General features: G+C 35.7%; 1 protein-coding gene across 1 annotated transcript in view; it reads right to left on the minus strand.

The window, feature by feature from the left end:
* Positions 1-12,548, minus strand: part of LOC311297099 (uncharacterized protein) — a 79,361-nt gene that overhangs the window by 14,316 nt on the left and 52,497 nt on the right. The window contains exons 19-21 of the mRNA XM_084419212.1: positions 11,847-12,287; positions 9,963-10,403; positions 1,006-1,419 (exon numbers count right to left, since the gene is read on the minus strand). Of these exons, the coding sequence (XP_084275338.1) occupies positions 1,006-1,419; positions 9,963-10,403; positions 11,847-12,287 (1,296 nt within the window). The remainder of the gene's footprint in view (positions 1-1,005; positions 1,420-9,962; positions 10,404-11,846; positions 12,288-12,548) is intronic.

Below are 12,548 nucleotides of genomic sequence, written 5' to 3' on the forward strand. Positions count from 1 at the left end.
GTGTGGAGTTCTCTTTATCCAGTTCCAGTGTTAGGCCTGAGACGGTATCATCCTCTCATGTGAATGTGTATCCTGGTTGCCTGCCTGGTATACGTGGTGTTTTGAGTATTTTCATCTGTGAAACCGGTCTCGGCTTGTCTACAATAAACTGCTTGCTGCATTTGGATCTACGACTCTCTTTGTGACAATTTCAGTTTGGCTAAAACATTATTAGTCTCTTAAAGTGTTATCTACATTTTTTAGTCCAGTTGAAATTGAACTGGTTTGGTGTTTCTGAAGACGGATGAACAGGCAACAGATGATGTGATTGTATCTTGACTTCATCCAGTATGTTAATCAGAATACAACTGGCCTCATCGTTGAGCACTAACTGTGAAAGTCAAGAGTAATGTGTGGTGTTTTTAAATCTTGCAAATATTTGATAAAGTATTGTGTGATGTATATTTACTATGCAGAGACCCACTGTAACTCGATTATAACCACATATATAAACGTACTGTGAGCTGCATGAAGCTGATACAATAGAAATACATGAACAAAATCAATCTCTACAGAGACTGACTGAACAAGAGTGAGAGAAGGATTTGAACAACAGATTTACTTACAACACGACTGTCAGCGGCCAGATGCAGAAACAGAGACGCTTAGTTAAAACTGTGTCATGAGAATGAGTCTGAACAACTATCTATTAGTGAGAGAAAATCAGATTTTTCTTTACAGATTTAAATTTCACCAATCTACCTTTTTATGTAACTCTTTTAAACCAGTTATTATCAGTCTTGAAGAAGAAAAATATGAGATGACTAACTTGTAAGAATATTAGAAGTTTATGCATCCGGCCGCTGTGGTGTCGACAAAACCACACTTCAGTTCAGTGTTTTCAATTCAGGTTCATGATCACATTTATATTGTCTACCCAACATATACATTCATTTCATTAATTTTATTGTGAGCACTGAATACAATAATCAAGTATGGTTGGTTTGTTCCTCATGAGACTCTCACCTGAGCTGTGAGATGTAGGGCAGACACTGGAGGAATCCCCTCACTTCACTCTCTTCATCTGTCCAGTCTCTCAGCTCTACTGGTTTCTTCTCTGTTTGGAGTTTCAGCACTTCTAGGAGGATGGAGCTCTTTCTCTCTGAGAGCTTTATTCTCCAGACTGCAGGAGACACTGACTGATAAACTGGCTGTAATGCTGGAAGGACACTCCTGCCTGTTTGAGTCTCATAGTCCTTCACATGTGAACACAGATCCAGCAGGAAATCACATCTCTCATATTTCACAGATGACAGCAGTTTCTTCACAGTTTCTTCTATTGTCTCTTTCTGGTGAACAGCAGCTTGCAGACACAAATCCAGTATTAATCTCTTTCTTTTCTCCCATGATTCAGATGATTTATTCTGTGGTTCAACAAATCTAAAGAAAGAATGAACAAGATTCAGTTAGAGATGACAAAGAGACAAATAAAGATTCTTGAAATTAATCAAACAGTTTGTCAGATAATACCTAAGGTCAGTGTAATTGAACAGAGAAAAGTGATGAACAGATGTTTTAATAATTATCTTTAGTTTTCAATTTTGTTTTGAGGTGGAATTGTATTTTTTGTAGCAAAATATCAAATGATTATTGGCAAACTGAACCACACTAGTTGAAATCAATTACATTTTTCAAACAAAAAAAGAGTGCATAACTGCAAATAAACTTTGAAACATAATGAAACAAAAACAGTAATTTAAATAATTTCCTGAAACCACAAGTTCTAAATCATTATTTTAATTAACAGATTCAGTTGATGTTAATGTAAATTGTAGAATTGAAAATAATCCAAGATATTTGAAATGAACCAAGACATTTGCTTTACTGTTTTAATTCCACCCCCTTTTTCTACCACAAGGACCATTTGAGTTCCTAAAGGCACAGATGGTGATCAAGGCCTGTAGGCCAAGATGTGTGTACTTTGGGGGTCTATGAATTGTCACACCTTTAGAACAATGGGGGAAGTGTAATTATCTGATTGGTCAGTTTGAATGTCTCACATTTGAGTTTTAGTCACATGGTCAGGAAAGGATAAAACACGATTGTAACTGTGCCTCTTTGTTGCTATGGCTCGTTTCCACTGAGCGGTACGGTATGGTACGGTACGAGTCCGGTAATTTTGCAAATGGAACAGCGCGCGTCACTCAGCTCACTCTGCTACTCTGGTTATCTCTGTATGTAAATTTTAGGCAACAATAAAACAAACTATGTTATAAAACACCACTCTGCCTCTTTTCGTTTTCATTTAGGGTGCTCTTTGGTAATTTCTGACCAGAAAATTTTCTGTTTTGAATTTCTAAAAATCACAGCTTTATCGGAATAGTATGAAACTTGGTGACTTTTCTGGCAGTGTAATCAGTCTATAAAATCTGTATATAAAATACAGTGTAATCATTCGGACGCACAGTGGCACAGTGCTCATTCAGTAAATGTATGGCTAAACAGAAGTGTTTTGAGTCTGGATTTGAATGTGACTACTGTAGGAGCACATCTGATCTCTTCAGGAAGCTGGTTCCAGCTGTGGCTGGCATAGTAGCTAAAAGCAGATTCGCCATGCTTAGAGTGAACCCTTGGTATTTCTAGCTGATGTGAACCTAGTGATCTGAGTGATCTGTTGGGTTTATATTCAGTGAGCATATCTGCAATATATTGAGGTCCTAGGCCATTGAATGATTTATATACCAGTAATAATACTTTAAAATCAATCCTAAATTTAACTGGGAGCCAGTGTAAAGACCTGAGGACTGGTGTGATATGTTCATATTTTCTGGTTCTGCTCAGAATCCTGGCGGCAGCATTCTGTATGAGCTGCAACCAGTGGCGTAACTTTGTTTTAAAAAGTGGGTAGGACGGGTTTTAAAAAAAAAAAACGGGGGGGGGGGGGGGTTATGAATGCTAAATCATAAATCGATGTATGTACAATAACATTACGATGTCCAGCGATCGATTGAAATAGTGCATGGGTTTAATTTGTCGTTTAATGAGGTTTGATATAATGTGTATATTGAAATGGTCCAGTGGTAGAACTTTTGCCAAGCGTGTCAGAGGTTGTGGGTTCTAATCCGCACTCGTAGGCTATATTTTTATATCGTAGACTCGTAGTTTTTTTTTTTTTTTTCTCATTAAAACCGATTATGTTTATCAGTGGTTGTATATCAGGCAAGCATACGTTTGTATGCATTTTGTTTTGTAATGTCACCGGAACGAATAGAGAGTCTCCACAACGGATTGAAGCGCGCGTCCGAGTGAAGACTGTGCGCGAGCCACAAGAGAACACAGTATCCGCGCCTGTGTCTGTATCTGATCGCAGCGGCAACGAGCACTTTGATCACTTGATTTCAAAAACAACACATTTCAGCGGTAGATCGCCTCTTACAAACGAACTAAATGAATGCTCTGCTAGTTAACTGGAGATGTTTTATTTATTTGTATTGGTACATTCGTGCCGCGAGATGTTTCAAAAGTGGTGGGGACAATATCGACCTTAGCAAAAAGTGGTGGGGACATGTCCCACCTGTCCCACCCGCAAATTACGCCTATGGCTGCAACTGTCTTATGGTCTTTTTGGGAAGGCCAGTGAGGAGTCCATTACAATAATCCACCCTGCTGGTGATGAAAGCATGAACAAGTTTCTCTAAGTCTTGTCTGGAAACAAAGCATCTAATTCTTGCAATATTTTTCAGATGATAGTATGCTGATTTAGTTATTGCTTTGACATGACTACTGAAACTAGTGTCTGACTCTAGTGTCACACCAAGATTCCTGACTTGATTTTTGGTTGTTTGACCTCTAGTGTGAAGGTATGCGTTCACCTTAAAGGTGCATTGCGCAAGTCTCTGAGTTTTTGCAGAACTATGCCCCCTTCTGGCGACACACGAAACTGCAACCAGAGTTGTGCATGCGGTTACGTGGAGTTTGCGTTGGGGTTTGGGATGAACTAGAAGCCGGTCTCTTTGAATCCATCTTCTACTTTTGCAAAAGTCGCTTGAGTTGTCTTCGCTGATGCGGATAATGGCGGCGAATACACAAACCTGCCAGACATAGCCAGGTGAGCGTGAACGCGCATGACGTCACGCCCAGTCGATTCCGACCCGAATCCCTCTTATTTATTTTACTGTACAGGATTATAGAGGCAATCGCAGTGATCATAGAAGGGCTCATTCAGCCCATCAGGCAATTGTTTAAGCATGTATGGGTTAGAAAAACGGGTATTTTTAACATGAAATGTTGCGCAATGCACCTTTAAGAACTTCATCTTTGTTTCCAAACGCAATGACTTCAGTTTTGTCTTTGTTTAACTGAAGAAAGTTTTGGCACGGTTTTCAGCCTGCCAAGAAGTATGTTGTGATCGACAGTGTCAAATGCAGCACTGAGGTCGAGTAGCACCAGCACTGATAATTTGCCTGAATCAGTATTTAAGCGAATATCGTTTATTATCTTTATGAGCGCTGTCTCTGTGCTGTGGTGCGGTCGGAAACCAGATTGAAAATTGTCAAAGTATCCATTTGAGCATAAGAATTTGTTCAGCTGATTGAAGACAACCTTTTCAATGATCTTGCCTATGAAAGGAAGATTTGAGATCGGCCTATAGTTGCTTAATATGGTCTTATCCAGATTGCTCTTTTTCAGGAGGGGCTTGACAACTGCAGTTTTCAGGGAGTTTGGAAAACTCCCAGAGAGAAGTGAGGCATTTACCACTACTAGAAGATCTGCTTCTAAACTGTTTAACACACTTTTGAAAAAAGATCTGGGAAGTGCGTCAAGAGCGCAGGTTGATGTTTTAAGGTGCTGTACGGTTTCTTCCAAAATCAGAAAGAAAGAACAAGATTTAGTTAGAGATGACAAAGGAAAGGAAGTGTTAATATGAAAATGATCAACTGACACTGATCTACTGAAACAGCTTGTCAAATATAATCTGGTACAATATGTGATCAGCAGGAGACAGAAGAGTATTTCATCCTCTGAAGTTAGTGGTGAGAATCAGCATGTCAGTCCTGAACACTCTGTCAGGTTTATTTTGTGATAATGACCAGCTGACTGTACATTATCTCTTACAATTTAAGTTATGCAAGACTAGTAAATAGTAAATATATACAATTGTGGTAATAATACTCCAAAACTTTGATGCCATTTGTTCAGGTCAAAGTTCATATGAAGTACATATTTTTCAAAGTATATTTGACAAATTAAGCCCAAGTTAAAAATTGGCAGCAACACACATGTATTATTATTATTATTATTATTATTATTTTTTTTTTGTAAGACTGTGATTCTTAAATCTATGATCATAATTGTTTAATAAACATTTTCTTCAAATTCTTCAAAAAGTATTTCAATAACTCCAAAATGTACGTTTGGTTTAGTTTACAGGCACAATGTGGACTTTGGTAACACTTTATAATAATTGCACGCTATTAATCATTAGTTAAGCATTAGTAAACAGTTAATTCATAATTTATAAAGCATTAATAGACATTAATAAGCAGTTTATAAATACAGTTATAAATGCTGTATTCTTGATTTATAAGCATATCTATAATGTTTAATAATTGTATTTTCATACTTTATTAATGATCAATTCATCATTTCTAAATGAAGTATAGCATTATTTACAAACCAGTTATTTAGGAGTTGTCATTGATTCATAAGATCACTTAGAAAGTGTGAGTAAATGATTAATAAACTATGTCAATGTACATTCATAAATCTTATTATTCAGACAGTTACTTAGTGTGTTAATAAATGCTTTATTTCATATATTTTGCAATATATTTCGTAAAAATATATTGCATATATTTCTACTGTAATTCATGTTTAATTCAGGTAGTTATAAAGCATTTAGTAGTGGTCAGTTAACTATGTTTGTGAGCTCATCTAAAGTGAGGACTAGTTATGCTTTGTAAAGCATTTATAAAGGAGATTTAAAGGCCGTAAAAACTGCACGCTATTAATCATTAGTTAAGCATTAGTAAACAGTTAATTAATCATTTATAAAGCATTAATAGATATAGCGGCCACACAATCCAATGATCCAACCGCTGAGAGACTAAGGGTGTATTCACACCTGCCTTGTTTGGTTCGATTGAACTCTAGTTCGTTTCCCCCCTTGGTGCGGACCTTTTGGGCAGGTGTGAATACAGCAATCGAACTCGGGTGCGGACCAAACAATCGAACCGAGACCCAGCTGAAGAGGTGGTCTCGGTACGGTTCCAAACGACCTCTGGTACGGTTCGTTTACGGTGTGAACATAAACCGACCCAATTGCAGAAAACTGCGCCTTTTTATTTGACTGCTCTTATGAGGATACTTAACAAAACGGACATTTTGGCATAATGGTGTGTCTTATTGTTCGTTCAAGCGTGAAAGAGAAAGAGAATTCCGGCGCGCTGTCTGTGCACGCGATACTGTTGCGCGTCTTTCTGCGCGTCGTGTGTGCATCAGGACGTTCACAGACAGAGCGTTCTCTTTTGTCTTATCACACTTAAATGGTTTAAAAGCATGTTCTCTCCGCCGGAACCGTCTTGCTGCACATCGTCGTCTTCTCTAAATCCTAATTACAACATCGAGATGACATTGTATCATATGATGCTCATTAGTTTCTTCATATTGCGTTTGTAGAGAATAACACCAAATCAGTAAAATAACAAATATTACATAACGAAATATCTCCATGCTGAGCCTGTTTGTGCACTTCCTGCTTTTCCCTGCTTGAGAATTCCTGTCCAATGAATGGACGACCTTAGCACACGTGTGGTTTTGTTTACACATTTTGGTTCTCTTGCAAAAAGAGCAGTGTGAAAGCGAACCATACCAAACAAATAAAATCAACATTGTATTTGGTCCGGACCAAAGCAAGTGAACTATCGGACTTTCCTGGTGTGAATACACTCTAAGACAGGGACTTTATGCACTTGTGACGCATAAAATAAAACATCGTTGAAGAATAAACTTTTTTTTATTGCACAGACGATGTCTCTTGATGTTACAGAGTTTAGTGGTCAACAAAGAATACATCGTCCCTGCTCACCCCCTCCTCCTATCTCAATCAGTGAACAGGTGACTAATATTCACATTCCTACAAAATCCCGTGACCCCCCACCATGATCACGTGACAATCAAAAACATTACCTCTTTCATGTCTACTACATTAGACATTAATAAGCAGTTTATAAATACAGTTATAAAAGCTTTGTTCTTGATTTATAAGCATATTTATAATGTGTTTAATAATTGTATTTTCATACTTTATTAATGAACAATTTATCATTTCTAAATGAAGTATTGCATTATTTACAAACTGGTTATTTAGGAGTTGTCAGTGGTTCATAAGATCACTTAGAAAGTGTAAGTAAATGATTAATAAACTGTTTAAATACATATTATTATTCAGACATATAGTAATAGTTACTTAGTGTGTTAATAAATGCTTTATTAACTTGATTTCTACTGTAATTCATGTTTAATTCAGGTAGTTAAGCATTTAGTAGTGGTCAGTTAACTATTTTTGTGAGCTCATCTAAAGTGAGGACTAGTTATGCCTTGTAAAGCATTTATAAAGGAGATTTAAAGGCTGTTAAATATTTTTATGTTCTGTATCACTGTGTGTGTTTGTTTCCTTTTTCTGTTTAGAAGATAAATGAGTCTTTAAATCTCCTTTATAAATGCTTTACAAGGCATAACTATCCTCACTTTAGATGAGCTCACAAAAATAGTTAACTGACCACTACTAAATGCTTTATAACTCCTCAATCTACTACATTTACTTTACACTTTCTAAGTGATCTTTTTAATCAATGACAACACCTAGTGTGTAAATAATGGTAAATAATGTAACTGGTTTGTAAATAATGCAATACTTCATTTAGAAATGATAAATTGATCATTAATAAAGTATGAAAATACAATAATTAAACACATTATAGATATGCTTATAAATTAAGATTAAAGCATTTATAGCTGTATTTATAAACTGCTTATTAATGTCTATTAATGCTTTATAAATGATGAATTAACTGTTTACTAATGCTTAACTAATGATTAATAGCGTGCAGTTATTATAAAGTGTTACCTGGACGTTTACTGCAGCTCAGTTACAAACACAAAGACTATATAAAAGAGTAAAAAGTGCCTTAAAGAACAAAATGACTGTCAAAATAATCTGACTACAGTCACAGACATTAATAAATGTGTAAGATAAACTGTTCCCAAAAAGTGTGCATGTGTGCACCTGAGGTCCATCTATCTGGGGAAAGTACAGGCGTTTGAAACTATTGGTGAGAGCAGAGTGGCTGATAAATAAAGCGGTAACACTTTACAATACGGGTGCACTAATATACATTAATTCATGCTTAACTATTGCACAGATAATCATGTGTTAATGTATGACTCATGAAGAACTAAACCATTAATTATTACTGCATCAGCAACTAATAAAGAGTCTATATGATAAATAGATTAAGTAATATATGAAGTTATTAATTAAATGTGTCAATGTATTAATTATTTAATAACATATTGTATTAACTAATAAAATTAATGCGTTAATGACCACAATTGGTCAAAGCTATGTACTTCAACTTCCAGTCTGCTTTAATTAATCATTAGCTAATGATTTGCAAATGTATCATGTTATGTCTTCACTTGTTGAGCACATGACTATAACTAATTGTTAAGTGATATGTCATTCATGGGTTTGACAGTGGCACATGCAGTGAATGTAATGTCAGAGAATGTGTGTGAAGGAAGGGTAAGTTGGGCTGCACACAAATATCAGCACACCAGAATCTGACCAACTGACCGCTGTTACACTGTGTTTAAACTGGACGTGACCATTATTGGTCATACAGCAGCAGCTGTCTACATTGGACATGACAGACCATTGCAAGTTCAGTTGTCCTTCATAACAGAAGTAGTGCAAGAGCTTGGAGTACATCAGAAATAGAAAGTGGCATCAGTTTACTGTCGGGGTTTTGCTGTGTCGTGTAGCGTCGTGCCACATCCAGCGTAGCATCACTATCACTGACTATAATGGACATTATATTGTCTTTGACACAGTGTTATGAAATAGCAGTGCCCAGCCGCATCTTCTCAGTTCCACCTTTGAATCCTAGACCTCAAGCTTAACCTGACAGATTCCTGTGCCATGAACAACAAGGTACTAGAAGCGGCAGTTCATCTGGTATAGATACATTTACACTATTAGTTAATACAATATGTTATTAAGGAATTAATACATTATGACAGATTTAATTAATAACAATTCATATATTACTTAATCTATTAATCATATAGACTTTTTATTAGTTGCTGATGCAGTAATAATTAATTGTTTAGAATAGATCAAACACACAGTCATACATTAACACATAATTATCTGTGCATTAGTTAAGAATGAATTAATGCATATTAGTGCACCCGTATTGTAAAGTGTTACCAAAAACTTCCTCAGACTGTGTCAGAAAAGCTTTTTATTCTACCTTGTTTAAGAATGATCTGTCATTAATTGTATTAGTTTTGGGGAATTAATGAAGTGGTTGTATTGAAGTGAATTTTTGGCTGAGCAATATTAGAGACAGACTAAATAATAGTGCAGATTATCTCAGAGTCAGAGTACGATAAAGTGAGAATAGCTGTTCTGAGGAATATTGATTCAAAGTAAAAAGTGGATTAAATATGTTTTCTAGTAATTGTCAAATAAAGTGTGATTGATTGTTGCCACGTACAAAACTTTGAACTCATAACTGGGAACGATAAAAATTAAACCCAACATTTTGGAGTCAAAACAAATTTGCATCTGTAAAACTATTTAGCCTGTAGAGCTTGTATTTGCATCGTTACAAAGACAGAATTACTCATGATGGCTTCATTGACTGATTTTGTCAAATATAAAAATTTATTATAAAGTAAATATAAAGTATTTAGACCTGAGCTGTGAGATGTAGGGCAAACACGGGAAGAATCCCCTCACTTCACTCTCTTCATCTGTCCAGTCTCTCAGCTCTACTGGTTTCTTCTCTGTTTGGAGTTTCAGCACTTCTAGGAGGATGGAGCTCTTTCTCTCTGAGAGCTTTATTCTCCAGACTGCAGACACTGACTGATAAACTGGCTGTAATGCTGGAAGGACACTCCTGCCTGTTTGAGTCTCATAGTCCTTCACATGTGAGTACAGATCCAGCAGGAAATCACACTGATTCCAGGTATGACAATAATTCTCACCACAGGGGAAAGATGTGTAGCTGCACACAGATGTTAATAGTTCAGTGTAATTTTTTTCTGTATTTGCATCAAACTCTGATGCTGAAACAAACAGATTCAGCAGAAACTTTACAGCAGCTTCTCTCTTCATGTAGATAATGTCATGAAATCTGTGGAGACACACACATAATTATCACTTTATTGTCCAGTGTAGGAGAATATAAAATATTGAATAAAAGTGAAAATATAATCCTAAATTGAATATTTTGTAAAATAAGTATTTCTGTAAAGCTTCTACATGTTGGAATCTAAACACAATTTTAAAAACAAAGTTTGAGCAACTTTTTTGATGAATTTGAAACACTGAATTTGTGGAAGCGAATTTATAAAGTGAAATAAAATGGACCGAAAATTGACTGTCAAATATTATAGGTTGTATTTTTAAACAGAATTAATATTTTGGAAGTGAAATCTGAAAGGGTGAATATGGATTATTGAATTTTTAATAATGAAAATGTGTGTGAAATGTTTTAAATTGAAATATTCACAGCTTGAATATACAACCATGTTGAATTTCAGCCCATAAAAATGCAAGCCCTAAAAATACAAAGCATTAAAATGCAAGCAGGGTTAAAGAAATGCAAATTTTTCAAGTAGTGCAATTCAATAAGCTTTTTTGTTTCAAAAACATTAGTCATTATTTTACTTCCATAATATACATTAAAGTCAAGTGCTGTTTTGTCCTGTATTACGTCACATCAGTAATCACGTTTATATGCACTTTAAACATTACATTTCATTTTGGCTAAAACGTTATTGGTCTCTTAAAGTGTTATCTAATGTTTTTTTTTAGTCCAGTTGAAATTGAACTGGTTTGGTGTTTCTGAAGACGGATGAACAGACAATAGATAATGTGATTGTATCTTGACTTCATCCAGTATGTCAATCAGAATACAATTGGCCTCATCGTTGAGCACTAACTGTGAAAGTCAAGAGTAATGTGTGATGTTTTTAAATCTTGCAAATATTTGATAAAGTATTGTGTGATGTATATTTACTATGCAGAAACCCACTGTAACTCGATTATAACCACATATATAAACGTACTGTGAGCTGCATGAAGCTGATACAATAGAAATACATGAACAAAATCAATCTCTACAGAGACTGACTGAACAAGAGTGAGAGAAGGATTTGAACAACAGATTTACTTACAACACGACTGTCAGCGGCAGATGCAGAAACAGAGACGCTTAGTTAAAACTGTGTCATGAGAATGAGTCTGAACAACTAGCAGTTAGTTAGAGCAAATCATACTTTCTTTACAGATTTAAATTACACCAATCTACCTTTTTATGTAACTGGTTTAAAACAGTTATTATCAGTCTTGAAGAAGAAAAATATGAGATGACTAACTTGTAAGAATATTAGAAGTTTAAGCATCTGGCCGCTGTGGTGTCGACAAAACCACACTTCAGTTCAGTGTTTTCAATTCTGGTTCACGATCACATTTATATTGTCTACCCAACATATACATTCATTTCATTAATTTTATTGTGAGCACTGAATACAATAATCAAGTATGGTTGGTCTGTTCCTCATGAGACTCTCACCTGAGCTGTGAGATGTAGGGCAGACACTGGAGGAATCCCCTCACTTCACTCTCTTCATCTGTACAGTCTCTCAGCTCTACTGGTTTCTTCTCTGTTTGGAGTTTCAGCACTTCTAGGAGGATGGAGCTCTTTCTCTCTGAGAGCTTTATTCTCCAGACTGCAGGAGCTGACTGATAAACTGGCTGTAATGCTGGAAGGACACTCCTGCCTGTTTGAGTCTCATAGTCCTTCACATGTGAGTACAGATCCAGCAGGAGATCACACTGATACTCAGTATCATAATAATTCTCACGACAGGGGAAAGATGTGTAGCTGCACACAGATGTTAATAGTTCAGTGTAATTTTCTTCTGTATTTGCATCAAACTCTGATGCTGAAACAAACAGATTCAGCAGAAACTTTACAGCAGCTTCTCTCTTCCTGTAGATAATGTCACGAAATCTGTGGAGACACACATAATTATCACTTTATTGTCCAGTGTAGGAGAATATAAAATATTGAATAAAAGTGAAGATATAATCCTAAATTGAATATTTAGTAAAATAAGTATTTCTGTAAAGCTTCTACATTTTGGAATCTAAACTAAATTTTAAAAAACAAAGTTTAAGCAACTTTTGAGCAAATGTTATGATGAATTTGAACCACTGAATTTGTAAAGCGAAATAAAATGGACCAAAAATTGTCTGTCGAATATTATAGGTT

The sequence above is a fragment of the Rutilus rutilus genome (genome assembly GCF_951802725.1).
Source record: "Rutilus rutilus genome assembly, chromosome: 9".
In the NCBI taxonomy this organism is placed as follows: Eukaryota; Metazoa; Chordata; class Actinopteri; order Cypriniformes; family Leuciscidae; genus Rutilus; species Rutilus rutilus.